Source organism: Echiichthys vipera (genome assembly GCF_963691815.1).
Source record: "Echiichthys vipera genome assembly, chromosome: 7".
NCBI classification, from domain to species: domain Eukaryota; kingdom Metazoa; phylum Chordata; class Actinopteri; order Perciformes; family Trachinidae; genus Echiichthys; species Echiichthys vipera.
In genome coordinates, this window is record NC_139832.1 from 33700277 (window position 1) to 33722085 (window position 21809).

At 43.4% G+C, this 21809-nt stretch overlaps 1 protein-coding gene across 1 annotated transcript in view; it reads left to right on the plus strand.

Moving 5' to 3' along the window:
- Positions 1–21809, plus strand: part of LOC310949499 (aminopeptidase N-like) — a gene marked incomplete at both ends in the record, with an annotated part of 104918 nt that overhangs the window by 2876 nt on the left and 80233 nt on the right. The window contains 5 exons of the mRNA XM_083916972.1: positions 3285–3382; positions 3911–4027; positions 14802–14988; positions 15097–15239; positions 20319–20455. Coding sequence (XP_083773098.1) covers positions 3285–3382; positions 3911–4027; positions 14802–14988; positions 15097–15239; positions 20319–20455 — 682 coding nt within the window. The remainder of the gene's footprint in view (positions 1–3284; positions 3383–3910; positions 4028–14801; positions 14989–15096; positions 15240–20318; positions 20456–21809) is intronic.

A 21809-nucleotide genomic window follows, 5' to 3' on the forward strand; every position in this document is an offset into this window, starting at 1 on the left:
TCAATCGTGGTGTTTTATCATGTTTTTATAGCCTCAAAGATCTAATTAAAACCAAATATACAAAAACAAACATTTGAGAAAACATCAGTGTGATAAAACTAACTACATTGATAGAAACCATTTTTGAGAAAAAGGTATTTGAGGTGTACTTAGTGTTTTTAGTTTGGCCCAGATCCCAATCACTAACTTCCTGGGAGTGTACTACGAAGTGCGCTGAACATACCCAGGGTTGCTTTGGATAACCTGGATCAACAAATACGAAACTCACAATCAGAGTTAAACAGTATCACAAAGCTCACTTTAGAGTTAATTTGTCAAGCCATGGTTTCCGTTTTAGTTCAATGCGCATTCTCATAAAAAGGGCATGTATCGCCTCATTTGACTCACCCTTTGGATAGATCAAGGGCCGCATATTTCACTCAAGAGGAGCAGATCATTATAATGAACTCCTATGAGCAAATCAAGAGTATAATAACAGCTAGGTACAACACATTTGCACATAATAAGGCTAAGGAGGCATGTTGGCAAAAAAATAACTGATCGTGTAAATTCCTAAGCGAAAATATTCTGCATATTGTCTAAAAATCACTATGCCAAATGCAGAATTGATCGCCATGAATCCCAATAGAGTGATGACGATTTAAAAATGCAAAAACTTCCAACCTGCTTTGTTATATATTTTAGGGAAAAGAAATGTGTAAAACACCACACAGGCCTTAATTCCATAACCTTTAGTGAATAAGTTTTCCATGTAAAAATATACATCAATGCATATTGCATGAGAGACGAACCCTGCTCACATTATTACAAGAATGACGCGCTGCCCATAATCTAACAGTGTCTCACAGAGCTGGGAGTTTTTCTTTTGCCTGGAACACTATAAAATCCTTCCGTGACATTTTGAGTGGGCGAAAAGCTCTGAAACTTTAAGAACATATTGAGAAATGAATTGAGCGCAGCTACAACCATGCTGTTAGAACAGCCCACCGTATTTTTTCTCAGATTTTCGGCATCACTAACTGCATGTGAATACTAAGAAGTAGTGCACCGCTTCTTTGTGTAACATTGGTCACATAAGGTCCAACAAGGACGATCAAATAGTGAATACCCTCTGATGAGAACCTGTCTCTCATAAAAGAAGTCTAGGAAGCTGCTCTTAACTTTAAGTAGCCGATCTAACACGAATGTCTACATCACTTAACTCTAAGTCTGAGCTGAAAATCTCCTCCCGACCAGGTTTGGTTAAAAGCATACGTTACCATGGTGATACAGCAACGCTAAAAGAGAGCAACTTTCGTGTCACAGCTGACCCAGGCTTTAAGCGCAACATACCTTGCTAACTCACTGATCCAGCTTCGTAGCACACCCCTCTGGTGGATCCAATAAGGAAGTTTCAAAAACTGCAGTTCTACGAGTGTCCACTAGGAGCAGTTTGCACAATAGCGCAGTTTCTCATTGACCCCCATGTTAAAACAGGCTGTTTTCACAGCATCATTAAACCTATTTAAATTGAAATTCCGGTGTAAAATCATCCCAGGGTATTTTTAGGCAAAGTGGGTCATCAAATAAGCTATTGCTACAATTTTTTACGTGTAAGAACTATTAACATAGATTTTCCGGAGAATCACCAGAAGTCGATGACAGCCTGTCTTGGATAACACGGATAAGCTTGGGACGTCAAGTTGGATGCATTAAAACGCTCCTAATAACACCAAACCTCTGCAGTAGCATGAGAAGAGTACTGACACATTAACCAAAGTGTCGTAAAAAATCTAAATTAATAGTTCAAACACTGGCTGAATGGCTTATTTGATGAGTGAATTTGCTTAAAAAGACCCTGGGATGATTTTACACCGGAATTTCATTTTAAGGCCTGATACATAAAAAACACCATTCCTAACCATTGCTCGTTGCTATGGCTGCTAAACTTAGCATTGCTATGGTATTCTGACCTCTGTTCTCTGACCCTTCACCTCCTGAGCAAGAGCACTCGCTTGGGCAGGTCTTTTGGTGTCACCTTGTGGCTTGAATGTTGGATGCTGTCTTTATAATTGTTTTCTTTATTATCTTTATCTGTTTGTCAAAGAGGCCACTACAGTGACTTTTTTGTTTTACAGCCTGAAGTGATAAAAAAATATATATTTTTCCAGTGTGATTTATACATTTTGCCTTACAACATTCAAGTGAAAGTTTTTTTTTTTTTTTTTTTTTTTAATTTCTTAAAATGAATAAAACATGAAAAACTAGAATAGCAGGGTTGTAAAGGTGATTGAAAGTGATGAAAGTGAGTCCCCATATTTAATACTTTATGGAGGCACCTTTTGCTTTAATTGCCGCCATCAGTTTGTTTGGATTTGTCTCTACCAGCTTTGTGCACCTAGATTGGGAATTATCTCCACATTCTTCCTGCAGAACTGTTGGAGTTCAGTCAAATTATGTGGTGAGCGGTGATGGAATGCACTCTTCAGGTCCATCCACAGATGTTCTGTTGGATTCAGGTCAGGGCTCTAACTAGGCCAGTCTAGGACATTCACCTTCCTGTCCTTTAGCCACTGTGTTGTTTTTATGGCCGTGTGTTTTGGGATGTTGTCATGCTGGAAGGTGAACCACCTGCCCATTTTCAAGTGTCTAACAGAGGGCTGCAGGTTTTCCTCAAGAACTTGGGTGGACTTGGCAGCATCCATTTACCCTTCAATCCTGACCAATTGCCCAGTCTGTGCTAAAGAGAAACAAGCCCACAACATAATGCTGCCACCACCATACTTCACTGTAGCTATGGCGTGTTTTGGGTGGTGTGCTGTGTTTGATTTCTGCCAAACATAGCGCTTGGAGTTCAACCTAAAAAGTTTAATTTTAGTCTTATCTGACCATATAACCTTTTGCCACATGGCACCAGAATCTTCAATGTTTTTTTTATGCGACTCAATGTGACATTTTTTCAGGAGAGGCTTCTTTCTGGCCATCCTGCCATACATGTTGAACTTGTGAAATTGCCATTTAGACTTGTTGACCTTACCGATCAACTTCTCTTGATGGTGAGGCAAAGTGCTGGTTCCAAAAAATCAAGTCAAGCGCTAAAGCAAAAGTGCTGCACTCTCGCACACAAAAAAACTTGAGTGCCATTGTTTACCAATCCAGTTAATTTGAAACAATGACTACTCAAGAAATCGATCATTCACACCCATCCCTATAATATGACAATCTCAACCTCAATAACAATGATGACAGTGGATTACAATGTTAATTTTGTTTAGTTCAATGATCTTGGTGTTTATTCCTCAAAGCTATCGTCTCTCGACTGCTCTTGTCCCTGACTACTACAACATCACCCTGTGGCCTCATCTCAGCCGTGACCCAAGCACTGGCCTCTACATCTTTACAGGTGATCAATAGTGTTATTTTCTTTTTTTTTTGGGGGGGGGGGGGGGGGGGGGGGCACTGTGACCTCCTTTTATGTGAACGTGATATTGCAAAAATATCTTGAGAGGAATTCTACAAATTGGGCCAAAATGTCTACTGGAACTGTACAGTAGACATTTGGTCAGATACTGAATTGATGACACTCATTTGGAAACTGTGCTGTAGAATTCTTATGTGCTGCCAGGTTGAACATGTGTGCGCAACATCCACTTTTCACTTAAAAAATAAACTTAATGTCTTTTAATAAATTCCTTCAGTCTTCACAGCATATATTATGTAAGTCTGGACAGCCTTATGTAAACTGCAACTTGGCTAGTTGACACAGGAATACAACCACAAGATGCTAATTCTAAGCTAAGTCTGATGGAACAGGAGAAAAAGATTAAGGGTGGTCTTTTTTACACTTTTGGGGTCTCTAGAAACAGGACGCCTTAAAAAGTGTATTCTGCATAATATGTCCTCTTCAATGCTATTTCCACACATTCATCAGGCCAATCCACTGTGGAGTTTGAGTGTGTGAAAGAAACCAATCTGATCCTGATCCACTCCAACAAACTCAACTACACCAAGCTGGACAACACACACATGGCCAGGCTCAGCACTTCCGGTACAGTAGACACACACACACACACATACATACACCCACACACACACACACACACACACACACACACACACACACACACACACACCACACAGAGAAACTAAGGGCTAGCAAATAAATCATACGTGGTCAAAAAGCTCCTCAGTGGCAAATTTTTCTTCCTAGAGATGCAGGCCTAGTCCGCACAAACACGGGTATTTTTGAAACCAAACTTTTATGGCCCCCGGTTAAAAAAGAAATTCCCATCCACACTACCGGTGGGATAAAAAAATACCTCTGTCCCCAAGAAACCGCAAAATCTGCCTCCGTCAGCTAGTCACATCTAAAGTGCTCCAAGAGTCTCCATGGATACAACTTACTGTTTACCATTGCACAGTGTGACATTAAATAATGTAGACAAAAAATTTCAGTTTCGTTTCCACACATGACTGCTGAAATGAACCCGGAGCAGGTCCCAGCAGGTCGGTGCAGTGGGGGTACACAGAGAGTAGACTTCCGTTTACATGGAAGTAACCTGTTGACTGGTCTTCACAGTTGTCTAGCTCTGGTTCGATACTGTCCTGATGTCCGTGCAGGGGTGTGTGTGAGACTTGTGATTTCCTTCAGACTAGAAGATAAAGTTTCTGGAGTGATAACAGTTGCTGGCTAGAAAATCACTCCCGTACTCTAACCCTAAAAATAGGGTGTCTTGGGCAGGTTGTGAAGACCGATCTGCCTGTAGATTGCGGTGTTTCCATCGTTACACTGCTCCTTGTGGTATGTTGATGATGTATGACTTTGGAGTCACACACTCTTTTGAAACGACTGCTGGTATCACCCAGGCCTTTTCCTATTCTAACTTGGTGAGGACTGTGTCTCCAGGTCGTAGTGGTGGAGGAGGTCTGGCTCCATGCGTCTGCGATTATAGTAGAAAGCTTGTTTTGCCTTCTCACCAGCATCTTTCTGTCTTTCTGTAGGGCCATTTAGGTCGAAGATTCTTCTCTAATGTGGGGAGTGTTATTCTGAACTTTCTCACCATTAATAGTTCTGCTGGACTGACTCCTGTGGTGGCACAGAGAGCTGATCTGTAGCACATGAGGGCTATTACTGGGTCTTCTTGTCGGAGGATTCCCTTGGCAGTCTGTACTGCTCTCCCCACATGACCATTTCCTTAAGGATGGTGGGGACTAGACATGATGTGCTTGGAATCAAGCTGTCGTGCCAGCTCCTGGAATTCTGCGCTGGAGAATTGAGGACCATTGTCACTCACCCCCTCATCCGAGATCCCAAACCTTGCAATGGTTGCTTTAAGTCTCTGAGTCCCTGTGCAAATTGTAATGGATGATAGGTGCAGCCCCTCGAGGAACCATGAGTAATAATCTGATTTTACTAGGTAGTTGTTTTTGTTGTGCTCACAGAGGTCAAGAGCTATTCTTTTCAATGGACAGTCAGGCAGAGGTGTAGAGATGTAAGGCTCTTTTTGTTGGTCCCACTCTTGGCATAAGTGGTATGACATCACTGTGTTCTTGAGTCCTGGCCACTAAACCGAAGATTTTGCTCTGTCTCTAGACTTTGTTAGCCCCTGATGTCCATCATGTATTTTCTCTAGGATGTTGGCTCTCTGTGACAGCAGAATGACGACCCTGCTTCCACGTATAAGCAAACCATCAGCCTCTGATAGCTCATTTTTCACCTTCATTTATGCTCTGATGTTCGGTAGTACATTTCCATTGTATTCTGGTCATCCACTTACTTTGAATTTGGTGACAGACTGCAGCTCGCTGTCAGCTGTATGGCTTATGATCAGTCTCAAGCCTGAATTCATCTAGGCCACACAGATACTTATCAAACCTTTCACAAGCCCACACACCAGCTAGACACTCCTTGTCTATCTGGGCATAGCGTGTTTCAGCTTCTGAGGGCGCACTCACACTGTCCTTCCGCACCGCGACCCGGGCTTTAGGGTACTTGTCCCCCCTCCCTCTCCCCCCGCTCCCCAGCCCCGTTTGTACTCACACTGCCAGGGCCATCCAATGCTTCTTGCTGTCCATACGCCATCACACGTAACACGTCACACGCATTGATCGCGTGTGTGTGGCTTTGTTTACAAATCTTTCCACAGACGTCAGAGTTTTTGTGCGTCTTGTCAGCTTGGCATCACAAATCATCTGTACATTTATCGAGTGGTAGTTTTTGCGATTGATGAATGCGTAATCATTCATGGATGGTGCCTTCAGACGCACATGAGTACAATCAATTGCTACAACCACAATTTTTATTTTTTTATTCGTTTTAAGAATCCGTTTTTAACTGTTCTTAATATGTGACTGCTTATGCTTAATGACAGCTGAGGTTTGTTCATTATTTTCAGCCAGATTTTGCTGTGCTGCACCGCAAATACACAGGCTCAAATGTGCGTACACGACCTCAGACCAGACGTGAGATTTGATCGTAGCTCACGCTCACGCTCACGTCTAAATTGATAAATGCCGAAGTTCGCCAGGAAATGGTGGTATGCACATTTTTCTGCCGTACGTTCGTTTGATAGATGAGGCCCAATGTTCCGAATTTTTGCAATATTACGCAGGTGATAATATGAAGTCCTTGTTGTTAGTTTTATGTGAGAATCGAAGGACATATCCTGATCAAAAATAACACCCAGATTCCTTACTGTGGTGCTGGAGGACAACACAACATCATCCAGAGTAACAATAATTTAGGTATTGAGTTCCGAAGGCCTTCAGGGGCCAAGTACAATAACTTCAGTTTTATCTATGTTTAACATCAGAAAACTGCAGGTCATCCAACTTTTTATTTCCTTAATGAACATTTGAAGTTTATCTAACTTATCGGTTTCTTCTGGTTTGATCGATAAATATAATTCTTCCTTATAATATTTCCTAAGGTAAGCATATATAAGGTGAATAGAATCGGTCCAAAGACAGAACCCTGTGGAACTCCTTGACTGACTTTAGTGTGTATGGAGGATTGGTCATTAACATCTACAAACTGAGATCTATCTGATAAATTTGACTTAAACCAGCTTAATATGGTTCCTTTGATGCCAATGAAATGCTCCAGTCTCCAGGTTTAATTACAGCTATTTTAAAAGACTGTGTTACATAACCTGCTGATAAAGACATGTTAATCATATGTAATACAGGAGTGCTTACTAAAGGTAACACTTCTTTAAGTAACCTAGTTGGAATAGGAGACAAGTAGAGGGCTTTGATGCTGAAATAGTAGAGGTTAATTTGTTAAGGTCAACTGTAGAAAAATAGTCCAAGAATATATCAGGTCATATAGTTGTTTTTAAGGTTCCTGGGTTTGAAGAAAAATTGGTGCCAAGCGAGTTGATTTTGTCTCTAATAGTTGTACTTTTGTCATTAAAGAAGGTCATGAAGTCGTTACTACTGAGGGTTATAGGAATACATGGCTCAATAGAGCTGTGGCTCACTGTCAGCCTGGCTACAGTGCTGAAAAGAAATCTAGGATTGTTCTTATTCTCCCTTATTAAAGATGAGTAATAGGCTGCTCTGGCATTATGGAGGGCCTTCCTATATGTTTTTAGACATTCTCGCCAAACTAAGGGAGATTCCTCCAATTTAGTGGAACGCCACTTTCTCTCCAATTATCGCGATATTTGTTCTAATTTACGGGTTAGTGAGTTATACCACAGGGCTAACTTTCTCTGTTTCATTATCTTTTTTTTCAACGGAGCAACAGAGTCGAGTGTTGTTCGTAGTGAGCCTTCAACACTGTCAACAAGGTGATAAATTTCAGAGAAACTAACGTTAGTATAGGAAACTTGAATATAAAGATAAGGCATTAAATTAATGCAGATGGAATCGCTGCTTTAAATTTAGATAAAAGCACTATTAGATAAACATGTGGTGTAGTAACTTTTGTCCAGAGGTGAGTAGTCCTGTAATATGAATTCAAAAGTTATTAAATAATGGTCTGATAAAATAGGATTCTGTGAAAAGACTATTAAGTCATTGATTTCCACACCATAAGCCAAAACAAGGTTAATGGGGTGATTAAAACAGTGAGTAGATTTATGTACACAGGATGCAATGGTCAATAGTGTCGTAGGCCACACTAAGATCTATTAAAACAAGTAGAGGTCCTTTGTATGAAGCTATTAGAAGGTCGTTAGTAATTTCTACCAGTGCTGTCTCAGTGCTATGATTCAATCAACTAATAGAGAGATAAACGCAATACTAAGGCTATTGTTATTAACGTCCACATGAATATTAAAATCTCCTACAACAATTACTTTATCAGATTTAAGGACTAGGGAGGTTTGTGTGTCCCTGTGAACCTTAGGGCTGTGTCTGGAGCCTAGTGCTCCTGGTAGGGTCTCCCATGGCAAAGTGGTCTCAGGTGAGGGCCAGACTAAGAATGGTTCACAAAGACTCAATGGACAAACAAGGAAGAGGAAGAGAAACCCTGCCCGGAGGAAGCCCGGGCCCCGTCTGGAGCCAGGCCCAGACGGAGGGCTCACCGGCGAGCGCCTGGTGGCCGGGTTTGACACGGAGCCCGGCCGGGCACAGCCCGAAAAAGTGACGTGGCACCTCCCTCCTCTCCATCCTGTGGGCCCACCACTCGCAGGAGGAACCACTTGGGTCGAGTGCGCTGCTGCACGGGTGGCAGTGAAGGTGAGGGGCCTCGACGGACCAGACACAGGCAGTAGAAGCTGGCTCTGTCGGGGAAGGAGCCGAAGCTTGTGCAGGAGGTGGATCGCTACCAGTTAGATCTGGTGGGGCTTACCTCCACACACAGTTCGTTTCTGGAACCGTACTCCTGGATAGGGGTTGGACCCTATTCTTCTCTGGAGTTGCCCAGGGTGTGAGGCGCCAGGCGGGTGTGGGGATACTCACAAACCCCCGGCTGAGCGCCGCGGTGTTGTAGTTCACCCCAGTGGACGAGAGGGTCGCCTCCTTACGCCTGCGGGTGGTAGGGGGGAAAACTGTGACTGTTGTTTGTGCATATGCACTAGGGTTGGGCATCTCTGGCATGAGGCCGATACGATACGCATCTCGATACACTGTCCAAAATCTGATGCATTTAAGATACATATGGAGCACCTACCGATGCAATACGATACGATTCACAACTCAATCACGATGCACTGCGATTCAACAAAATCTGATTCAACAAAGTACGATTCGATGCAACACAATACGATGCGACACGATTCACAAGTCAATCATCATGCACTGCACAATTCAATGAGTTTGATTATTTATTAATCAAATAAAAGATCTCTCACAAACAAGTTCTGAATAAACATTACAACATGTTCATTATTAACAAAAACAATTAAATGCAAGATGAAGCTCAGCTTAGATGTGCTTAGCACTCTTTCAACTCACCAGTGAGTAAAGTAAGTAAAGAAAAAAGAAAGAAAATAAATTACCCTCTCACAACGAGGTCTTCCATAGCTTCTTACAAAAGGAAACATGTAAACTAGATTCAGCAGTCATATGCTGTTGTAAACAAACACCAGTGTCACTTGGAAACAGTCGTATCAGTAGCTTAGCTTATCTGTTGTGAGAATAAACAAACATGTGCAAATTATTTATTGAATCAAAAGAAAATGGTGTCAACAGAACACCTTGTGGCCATCCAGAATAGTGCACAACTGCACAACGGTCAGTCATTTAAGCCAGGTGTTCTACTCTCAGATTTTTCTTCAGGAATGAGCTGATCGACATGATCAGGGTGAAGTAAACTGCTTTGTGCCGTAACAATGTCACCTGCAATGCTAAACACACTGTAAGGCTGGATATCTTTACAAATAAAGATGGCCACGTCCATCAAAACGTCCCAGGCGCATAGTATAGTATACATCCGCGGTGCACGTTAACGTAACATAAATCCTGTTTAGTCAGAGTAAAAATGTCCAAAAATAACATCTTATTTGGTTTGTTACATGTACAAAAAAATGCAGAAACCACTCAATGATTAAAATATCGAGTTTTACCGATGCAAACTTTTAATAATCGATGCATCTCGATTTTTTTTCCAAAATTGCATCTATTCACAGCTGTTCTACCAATGCACTCGCATCTCACCTGCACGTGTCCATGTATCGATGCGTATCGGTTAATCTTCCCATCCCTAATATGCACCAAACAGAAGTTCAGAGTATTCAGCCTTCTTGGAGACCCTTAACAGAGTCCTGCATGGGGCTCCAGTAAGGGACTCCATAGTTCTACTGGGAGACTTCAACGCCCACGTGGGCAATGATGGAGACACCTGGAGAGGCGTGATTGGGAGGAACGGCCTTCCTGATCTAAATCCGAGTGGTCGTCAGTTATTAGACTTCTGTGCTAGTCACGGATTATCTATAACTAACACCATGTTCGAACATAAGGATGCTCATAAGTGTACGTGGTACCAGAGCAGCCTAGGCCAAAGGTCGATGATCGTTTTTGTAATCATATCATCTGATCTGAGGCTCTATATTTTGGACACTCGAGTGAAGAGAGGGGCAGAGCTGTCAACTGATCACCATCTGGTGATGAGTTGGATCAGAGGATGGGGGAAGTTTCTGGACTGACCAGGTAAACCCAAACGAGTAGTGCGGGTGAACTGGGAACGTCTGGAGGAGGCCCCTGTCCGAGAGATGTTCAACTCACACCTCCGGCGGAGCTTTTCTGGCATCCCTGTGGAGGTTGGGGGCATTGAACCAGAGTGGGCAATGTTCAAAGCTTCCATTGCTGAAGCTGCAGCGGTGAGCTGCGGCCTCAAGGTCTTAGGTGCCTCAAGGCGCGGTAACCCTCGAACACCGTGGTGGACACCGGTGGTCAGGGAAGCTGTCCGACTGAAGAAGGAGGCCTTCCGGGATATGTTGAGTATGAACAGGATATTGAGGCGCAGTCGTGGTGGGGAGGGGTTGCAGTTCGGTGGGCTGAGGATCTCTTCTCTGCTTTTTGCAGATGATATGGTCCTGATGGCATTGTCGGTCAGTGACCTTCAGCACTCACTGGATTGATTCGCATCCGAGTGTGAAACGGCTGGGATGAGGATCAGCACCTCTAAATCTGAGGCCATGGCTTCAGCAGGAAACCGGTGGATTGCTTACTTCAGGGAGGGGATTAGTCCTTACCCCAAGTGAAGAAGTTCAAGTACCTCGGGATCATGTTCACGAGTGAGGGTTAGATGGAGCGTGAGTTTGGCCGGAGAATCGGAGCAATGGGGGCGGTGCTGCAGTCGCTCTACCACACCATTGTGACGAAAAGAGAGCTGAGCCAGAAGGCAAAGCTCTCGATCTACCGGTCAATCTTCGTTCTTTCCCTCACCTATGGTCATGAAAGCTGGGTCATGACCGAAAGAACGAGGTCGCGGGTACAAGCGGCCGAAATGTGTTTTCTCAGGAGGGTGGCTGGAGTCTCCCTTAGAGATAGGGTGAGAAGTTCAGCCATCTGTGAGGAACTCGGAGTAGAGCCGCTGCTCCTTTGCGTTGAAAGGAGCCAGTTGAGGTGGTTCGGGCATCTAGTAAGGATGCCCCCTGGGCGCCTCCCTAGGGAGGTGTTCCAGGCACGTCCAGCTGGGAGGAGGCCTCGGGAAAGACCCAGGACTAGGTGGAGAGATTATATCTCCACGCTGGCCTGGGAACGCCTTGGGATCCCCCAGTTAGAGCTGGTTAATGTGGCCCGGGAAAGGGAAATTTGGGGTCCCCTGCTAAAGCTGCTGCCCCCGTGACCCGACCCCGAATAAGCGGATGAAGATGAGATGAGATGAGAGAGAAAGCCGAGGGTGCTAGCGGAGGGGGAAGCGGGACGGAAATAATCAGTCTCTTCCCTGTGTCTAGCAGGCGGTCCACCATGGACCTGAAGTCCTGCTTGAGGACCTCGGACAGGTGGTTCTTTAAATCGTTGGTACCGGCTTGCAAGACCAGCATGGAGGCCGAGCTGTGCTGGAGGGGGAAGGACTCAACCTCCCTGACGCGGGCTCCAGGGCGGCAGAAGGTCTGGCCGTCGTGTACCCTCACGTGCCTGACCATTGAGGTCCCGACGACCAGCACCGAGGGGATGCGCTGTTCAACAGGCTGCCTGGAGGTGCGCCGGCCTGCGGCTGCTCCTAACCGAGACGGAGGGGAGGGGTCAGGTTGGGCGAGCGGACCCCGGCTCCTGGGTCGGCGAGAGCCACGACCGGCCGTATGGGGACAAGCTGGAGCGCTCACCCAGCGGAGGGAAATCCTGCAGGCTTAGAACATCAAACCTGTTATGCAGTGGTAGATCCGGAGGTGGAGGAGGGAGAGATGGGCGAGCCCCAGTGCCCCTGTTCACCACTGACCAGGGTTCACTCGGCTTTAGTGGAGTTGAGCTCACCAGACCCAGAGCCACTGCTCCGTTCTCCCTGGTGGAGCACTGACACTCAGCGGGGCAAAGGCAGGAGGTGGAGGGTGCCAATGACTTGGGCATGGCTCCCTAGTGGTGCCAGCGGGACTCAGTGAGCTGGTGCCGGAGATCCGGTGGTGATTGAGCCAGTCCACGGCAGGGTGGTGTTGTCGGCGGCCGTCATGGTCCGGTCACCAGTGCTGGAAGACTTAAGATGGGCGAGGAGCTTGGCCTCAGTCGAGGTGACGGTGGGGAAGTCCAGGAGGATTTTGTTCCTCTCCATGAGGTCGGCCTTCAGGCCAGAGACGTTTGCCCCCAGTTTTGAGAACGTGGGAAGATATGACCATAGATCCCACTGAGTTGAAGAAGTTCTTTAAAAATTGGCGCCTCGCTAGTGCGATTCGGCCTCATGACTTCCGTGTTTTACTTCTCCGTTGTAATCAGAGGCAACCACAGGCCCAATGGTTAAAAGCTTCTGTCCATGGTTTGACGAAACAAATACAATAAAAGCTGGGCACGAGTGATTCCAATTATGCAAACGATAAACTAAGTTAAAAACAATATTTTCCGGGGTGAATTTCAGCTGCTGCGGGTAACGCAGTTGCTCCCATTAGCCCCTTTTGGCTGGTTGAATTCAATTGCAGTCTTCTCAAAGGTCTTCTTAATTAATAAACTGTTGGCAAAGTGATACAATGACACTACTTGTGACGGACAACACTTCTGTGTTGGATGGACAAAGAAGAAGAACAAGAAGAATTCCTTTATTAGTCCTGCAACGGGGAAATTAGATTTTTATTTTCGATTATGTTATTCATGTTACACACACACAGTCCTAAAATACACACACATGCACAGACAGGACCTATATACATGCAATTAATGGAGAGATGTTAGAGCGAGGTTGCTGCCAGTGAGCAGCGCCCCGAGCAGGTGGGGGTTCGGTGCCTTGCTCAACAGCACATTGGCAGTGCCCAGGAGATGAACTGGCACCTCTCCAGCGACCAGTCCACGCTCCATTCATGGTCCACACAGGGACTCGAACCGGCGACCCTCCGGTTCCCAGCCAAGTCACCTATGGACTGAAAAAAATGGACAAAAAAAAGCAGTTAAGTTGAGAAACACAGCTTCAACTAGAGTAGATCCAGATGTGATTAGCAACTATTGATATGTGGTGGGAAAAGAAAAGAGTCTTCAATGACAAGTGGAGGGCAGGTAGAGAGTGGTGCCATAGGAAACAAAGTACTGTGCAGATTGTATTTAAAGGAAAAAAATCAAATGGGGTTTCGTTTGTAATATGTAATCCAAACTTCATATTTGAAACTGTAAAAGAAAACAAAGTTTCAGTAACTCATCTAATATATGGGGGAAAAAATGTCATGATCACTTAATTCTTTGAGATGCACCGGTACATGATTGCTGCTTAGATATCCTTTATATAGAGTAATTATTAAGGCTTTCAATTGACAATATTTAAATGTTCTACGTTTGATGAATTGTATGTATTTGAATTGCACTAGACTTCAGTGTTTATTGTTGTTATAGATAAATTATGGTGTTAATAGATGCTGTATTTAAACAGACAGTATTCATCTTGCCAGTTTTTTTCAGTAGAGTTATCTCTCTAATTAATCTTCTACATCCCTGCACCATTTTTTTCCGATATGGATAAGAAGCTTCTCTTTATATAGGGTATTTTTTTCATAATATACTATATATACAAATTTGTGGCTAGTGAGAATGCTGAGTGGCTAGTAACTTTTGAAAACCACTAGCCACAGTGGCTGGTTAGCAAAAAAGTTAGTGTTAAGCCCTGGTTGCACCGTTCAGCTTGGCTGTTATGTTGTCTGAGGTGGGTAGGATGTAGCGTTCTCATCTCTTCTTTAACATCAGAAAATTGCAGGTCATCCAGCTTTTTATGTCCTTAATGCATATTTGAAGTTTATCTGACTCACCGGTTTCTTCTGGTTTGATTGATAAATATAATTGTGTATCATCAGCATAACACTAAAAATTTATGGAGTGCTTCCTCATAATATTTCCTAAGGGAAGCATTTATAAGGTGAATAGAATCAGTCCAAGGACAGAACCCTGTGGAACTCCGTCACTGACTTTAGTGTGCATGGATGATTTGTCATTAACATGTACAAACTGAGATCTATCTGATAACTAAGACTTAAACCAGCTTAATGCGGTTTCTTTAATGCCAATTAGATGCTCCAGTCTCTATAGCAGGACGCGGTGGTCAATAGTGTCGAAGGCCGCACTAAGATCTAGTAAAACAAGTACAGAGACAAGTCCTTTGTCTGAAAATATTAAAAGGTCGTTAGTAACAGTTGGCTTGTTTTCAGATTTGAATAAAAATGATTATTTTCAAAGAAAGGATTCTTTAAAGTAGCTATTTAATTTGATTGCCTCCCCTTCTCCCCATCAATTCTATTCTTCCTCAGATGGTGGGTCTGCTCCCAGTATTAAGTCCTGCTGGCTGCATCCTAAGTTTGAGTACCTGGTTATCCAGCTGGAAGGTAAATTAACTGGCAAACAGAAGTATCAGCTGTACACTGAGTTCACTGGAGAACTAGCTGATGACTTGGCAGGGTTCTACAGGAGTGAATATGAAGAAGATGGAGTCCGAAAGCAAGTTTTCTATTGTGTTCCATAATATCTATATTCTGATTTGTTTTGGCGCTAATTTCAAATCGCTATATTCTGGTATTGTTTTAAGATTGCTTTGCTCATTCTCAGGATTGTTGCCACCTCTCAGATGCATCCAACTCATGCCAGAAAGACTTTTCCTTGTTTTGATGAGCCAGCAATGAAAGCGGTTTTCTATGTAACTCTCATCCACCCTCCTGGAACTATAGCCCTGTCCAATGGCATGGAAAGAGGTCAGTGCATTACAGATTCATATTCTTCCCAAAAATGTTTCTGTCCTAGATGCAGGAGCACACCATCCTGGTAATCCCTGGAAAATTACTTGTTTTTAAGATGTAATTTCAGCTACAGTAAAACACAATGGTTGTATTTCAAGTTAAACACTGATTCAATTCAATTCAATTCAATTTTTTTTTATAGTGTCGAATCATAACAAAAGTTATCTCAGGACACTTTACAGAGTAGGTAAAGACCACACTCAATGACTTATTTATGATTTACATAGACCCAACAATTCCTGTGTAGAGTACGGTGGCAACGAAAACCTTCCCTTTAACAGGCAGGAACGTCAGACAGACCCAGCTCTGTGGAGGACGGCCATCTGTCTTGACCGGTTGGGGAGGAAGAAAAGGAGAGAGAAAGAGAGAAAAGACACACAGATGGACAGAGAGAGACAGACAGACACACTTCCAGAGATGCAAGCAAAGCCTAACAGTAGCTATAGTAATATATAGAGTAATGTGAATATAACGTATATGTTAAGACAGTTAATACAACAGAATAGTAGAAACAAGCACAGCTAAGGTGACAGAATATGAAAATGATAATAATTATGGTGGCAAACATGATCAATGATGAGTAGTGGCAATAGCAGCTACAATACAGCTACAAATTTTATAGTTTATTAAACATAATTAAGCAGAATAAAGTCTTATCGTAAGCCCTAGCTGTAAGCTTTATCAAAAAGGAAAGTTTTAAGTTTACTCTTAAATAAGGGGACAGTGTCTGCCTCCCGAATAACATTTGGGAGTTTGTTCCACAGGAGAGGAGCTTGGTAGCTGAAGGCTCTGCCTCCACTTCTACTTTTGGAGACTCTAGGAACGACGAGTAGCCCTGCATTCTCAGAGCGCAGAGATCTAGTTGGGTGATGCGGTACTATGTACTTTGTACGTAAGGAGAAGGATTTTAAATTCTATTTTAGATTTTACAGGTAGCCAGTGCAGAGAAGCTAATACAGGAGAAATATGTTCTCTTCTATTTGTTTTAGTCAGTACACGAGCTGCAGCATTTTGGACCAACTGGAGACTCTTAACAGATTTATTGCAGCAGCCTGATAATAAGGAGTTGCAATAGTCCAGCCTAGAAGTAACAAATGCATGAACAAGTTTCTCTGCATCTTTCTGAGACACAATGTTCCTAATTTTTGCAATATTACGCAGGTGAAAATATGCAGTCCTTGTTGTTAGTTTTATGTGAGAATCGAAGGGCATATCCTGATCAAAAATAACACCCAGATTCCTTACTGTGGTGCTGGAGGACATCACAACATCATCCAGAGTAACAATATCTTTAGCTATTGATTTTCGGAGGCCTTTGGGGCCAAGTACAATAACTTCAGTTTTGTCTGAGTTTAACATCAGAAAATTGCAGGTCATCCAGCTTTTTATTTCCTTAATGCACATTTGAAGTTTATCTAACTGATGGGTTTCTTCTGGTTTGATCGACAAATATAATTGTGTATCATCAGCATAACAATGAAAATTTATGGAGTGCTTCCTTATAATATTTCCTAAGGGAAGCATATATAAGGTGAAAAGAATCGGTCCAAGGACAGAACCCTGTGGGACTCCGTGACTAACTTTAGTGTGCATGGAGGATTTGTCATTAACATGTACAAACTGAGATCTATCTGATAAATATGACTTAAACCAGCTCAGTGCGGTTCCTTTAATGCCAATTAGATACTCCAGTCTCTGTAGCAGGATGTGATGGTCAATAGTGTCGAAGGCAGCACTAAGATCTAGTAAGACAAGCACAGAGACAAGTCCTTTGTCTGAAGCTATTAGAGGGTTGTTAGTAATTTTCACCAGTGCTGTCTCAGTGCTATGATTTGCTCTAAATCCTGACTGGAAATCCTCAAATATCTCATTATTGTGTAAAAAGTCACACAACTGATTGGCAACTAATTTCTCGAGGATCTTAGAGAGAAAAGGAAGGTTAGATATAGGTCTATAGTTGGCTAGTACCTCAGGATCAAGGCTGGGCTTTTTAAGAAGAGGTTTAATTACAGCTACTTTAAAAGACTGTGGTACATAACCTGCTGATAAAGACATGTTAATCATATCTAATACAGGAGTGCTAATTAAAGGTAACACTACTTTACGTAACCTAGTTGTAATAGAGTCTAGGAGACAAGTAGAAGGTTTTGATGCTGAAATAGTAGAGGTTAATTTGTTAAGGTCGACTGTAGAAAAGCAGTCCAAGAATATATCAGGTCGTACAGTTTGTAAGTTTCCTGGGTTTGATGAAAAATTGGTGCCAAGCGAGTTGATTTTGTCTCTAATAGTTATAATTTTGTCATTAAAGAAGGTCATGAAGTCGTTACTACTGAGGGTTATAGGAATACATGGCTCAATAGAGCTGTGGCTCTCTGTCAGCCTGGCTACAGTGCTGAAAAGAAATCTAGGATTGTTCTTATTCTCCTCTATTAAAGATGAGTAATATGCTGCTCTGGCATTACGGAAGTCCTTCCTATAGGTTTTAAGATTTTCTTGCCAAACTAAGTGAGATTCCTCCAGTTCAGTGGAGCGCCATTTATTTTCCAACTTTCGCGATATTTGTTTTAATTCACGGGTTTGTGAGTTATACCACGGAGCTAACTTCCTCTGTTTTATTATCTTCTTTTTTAAAGGAGCAACAGAGTCGAGTGTTGTTCTTAGAGAGCCTGCAACACTGTCAACAATGTGATCAATTTCAGAGAAACTAACTTTAGTGCAGGAGTCTTGAATATTAGGATAAGGCATTAAAGTAAATGCAGATGGAATCGCTTCCTTAAATTTAGTTATAGCACTATCAGATAAACATCTAGTGTAGACACTTTCACCCAGAGGTGAGTAGTCCTGTAATATGAATTCAAAAGTTATTAAATAATGGTCTGATAAAATAGGATTCTGTGGAAAGACTATTAAGTCATTAATTTCCACACCATAAGCCAAAACAAGGTCGAGGGTGTGATTAAAACAGTGAGTAGGTTTATGTACACTCTGACTAAAACCAATCGAATCTAATAGAGAGATAAACGCGATACTGAGACTATTATTATCGCTGTCCACATGAATATTAAAATCACCTACAATGATTACTTTGTCAGATATAAGGACTAAATTTGACAGAAACTCTGAGAATTCAGACAGAAATTCAGAGTACGGACGAGGAGCACGGTACACTATAACAAATATAATTGGCTGCACAGTTTTCCAGGTTGAATGTGAAAGACAAAGAACAAGACTTTCAAATGAATTATAATTTAGTCTAGGTTTAGGGTTTATTAATAGGCCTGAGTCATAAATAGCTGCAACGCCTCCTCCTCGACCACTGCCTCGAGGAATATGAGTATTAATACGACTGGGAGGAGTGGATTCATTTAGGCTAACATATTCTTCGGGACGCAGCTATGTTTCGGTCAGACAGAGTAAATCAATATGGTTTTCTGATATCAGATCGTTTACTAATCTGATGTTTAAAAGTCCACATTTTATTTTCCGATATTGTTGCATAGTCGCAGATTTTGCGTTGATTTGTATCAAGTTTTTCTTTATAGCTCCTCTTCTGTTCATTTTTGATCTGTTTAATTTAAATGATCGTGGGGCAGACAGTGTTTTTATACTAAACTGAGCTGGAAAATGCTCCACAGGGAGTGCAGAGAGGTGTGTAAGACTGCCACTCTGCTTCCTGGGCACCTGCGACAAGGGCAGCGCAGAGAGGTGTATTAAACTGCGACTCTGCTTCCTGATCCCAACACTGGGTTGTCATGATTTTAGACCGCTAACAACTGCGTCCAGGTTCTTAGATATGAGAGCGGCACCCTCCAAAGTAGGATGAATCCCATCTCTCCTAATAAGACCAGGTTTTCCCCAGAAAGACTGCCAATTATCTACGAAGCCCACATTATTTACCGGGCACCATCCAGACAGCCAGCGACGGAATGATGACATGCGGCTATACATGTCATTGCAAGTCAAGTTGGGCAGGGGACCAGAGAAAATTACGCAGTCCGACATAGTTTTTGCATAAGCACAAACCGACTCCACATTCATTTTAGTGACCTCCGATTGACGTAATCGGGTGTCATTACCGCCGACGTGAATAACAATCCTACCATATTTACGTTTATCCTTAGCCAGAAGTTTCAAATAGGATTCAATGTCGCCCGCTCTGGCCCCTGGGATGCATGTTACTATGGTCCCTGGTGTCACTAAGTTCACGTTTCTCAAAATGGAGCTGCCAATAACCAGTGTTGTTTCTTCAGCAGGCGTATCACTGAGTGGAGAAAACTTGTTTGAAACCTGAACGGGCGGATGGTTAACCATGGGCTTCGATTTAGAACTATGCTATCTCCTGTTACATGACTAAATGGGACTCCTCAGACTCCTTTTCAAGTCTGTACTCTTATGTTGCTACTTGAAGCAAGTCTTTCACATCTGTGACTGTAAGAACAGAGCAGTGCTTTGACTTAAAATGCGACAGTGAAATCTGACATCCCCATTTCATTTAGCAAATAAATTCAAACCCTCATATTCAAATAAAAATATCCTATATTCATCTTGATATGTGTGCTTATCCTTACGCTTTCCTGACTGACATGGCAAGTAAGTCCGTAGCCTGGTAGATTTTCCAATGAAGCTAGAGTGCAATGTTTATGTTCAGGCTACATACATTACTTGAAAGAGGTTCCTTGGTAAATCACATGACATGACATGACAGGGCAAAGTTTTTAAATATTTCCCCGTCATCTCATTTAAAAGCATTTTGATGAACTATAAATACATTTTAAGATGTGAATTACTTAGTTGTAAACAGAACACATCAAAGGAGAGCTATGAGCTGCACATCAGGCAGACAAAAACATGTGCCAACTCTGCTTTAGTGCTCTGTGCTGCAGAGACAGAGGAGCTGTCTGAGAACATACACACAATAATTCTCCTCAAATCTCTTTTCCAAAATTTAGCTTTGTTAATTTTTACATCCCATTGCTATCTCAATGAATGTACTATTGTTAAGAGACTGTGTAACTGTGTTTTTGTATTTTTCAGGCGTTGTTAACACCACTATCGATGGAGTGGCTGTGACACAGACTGAGTTTGAGCCCACCAAGAAAATGTCCACCTATCTACTTGCCATTGTCATCTGTGACTACACACAACTCAGTGCGACACAAGGAGACACTCTGGTAACCTTCTATGGCATTATCTCATCTCATCTTCAACCGCTTATCCGGGGTCGGGTCGCGGGGGCAGTAGCTTTAGCAGGGGACCCCAAACTTCCCTTTCCCGGGCCACATTAACCAGCTCTAACTGGGGGATCCCGAGGCGTTCCCTGGTCAGTGTGGAGATATAATCTCTCCACCTAGTCCTGTGTCTTTCCCGAGGCCTCCTCCCAGCTGGACATGCCTGGAACACCTCCCGAGGCGCCCAGGGGGCATCCTTACTAGATGCACGAATCACCTCAACTGGCTCCTTTCAACGCAAAGGATCAGCGGCTTTACTCCAAGTTCCTCACGGATGGCTGAACTTCTCACCCTATCTCTGAGGGAGACTCCAGCCGCCCTCCTGAGAAAACCCATTTCAGCCGTTTGTACCCGCGACCTCGTTCTTTCGGTCATGACTCAGCTTTCATGACCATAGGTGAGGGTAGGAACGAAGATTGACCGGTAGATCAAGGGCTCAGCTCTCTTTTCTTCAAAAAGATGCGGTAGAGCGACTGCATAACCCCACCCCCCCGCTGCTCTGATTCTCCGACCAAACTCACGCTCCATCGTCCCCTTACACGTGAACATGATCCAGAGGTACTTGAACTCCTTCACTTGGAGTAAGGACTCATTCCCTACCTGGAGTAAGCAATCCACCGGTTTCCTGCTGAGAGCCATGGCCTCAGATTTAGAGGTGCTGATTCTCATCCCAGCCGTTCCACACTCGGCTGCGAACTGATCAAGTGAGTGCTGAAGGTTACTGATTGACGATGCCATCAGGACCACGTCATCTGCACAAAGCAGAGATGAGATCCTCAGCTGACCAAACTGCAACCCGATCTCATCTATCCCTGGTCCTTTGCCACTGTGGAGTTGTTTGACTACTTCAGTGACCTCCGCCAAAGATATTGACAATGATTCCCTATCAGCCTCCCACTCTGCCTATACAAAAGAGGGCGTGTTGGGTCCCGTCCTTACTGTAAACGTAACTGTAAAAGCTTGGACGGTTCCCCTTTTCCCCCTTCTGAGATGTCGAATGGTTTTCCAGAAGCACCTTGGTGCCGCCCAAAAGTCCTTCTCCATGACTTCTCCGAACTCCTCCCACACTCGCTGCTTTGCCTCTGACACAGCAGAGGCTGCAGCCCTTCTGGCCCGCCAGTACCTTGCAACTGCCTCCTGGGTCTTCTGGGATAACATATCCCAGAGACCTCCTTCTTCAGTCGGACAGCTTCCCTGACCACCGGTGTCCACCACGGTGTTCGAGGGTTACCGCCCCTTGAGGCACCTAAAGACCTTGAGGCCACAGCTCAGATCTCTCGGACTGGGGCCTCCTCCA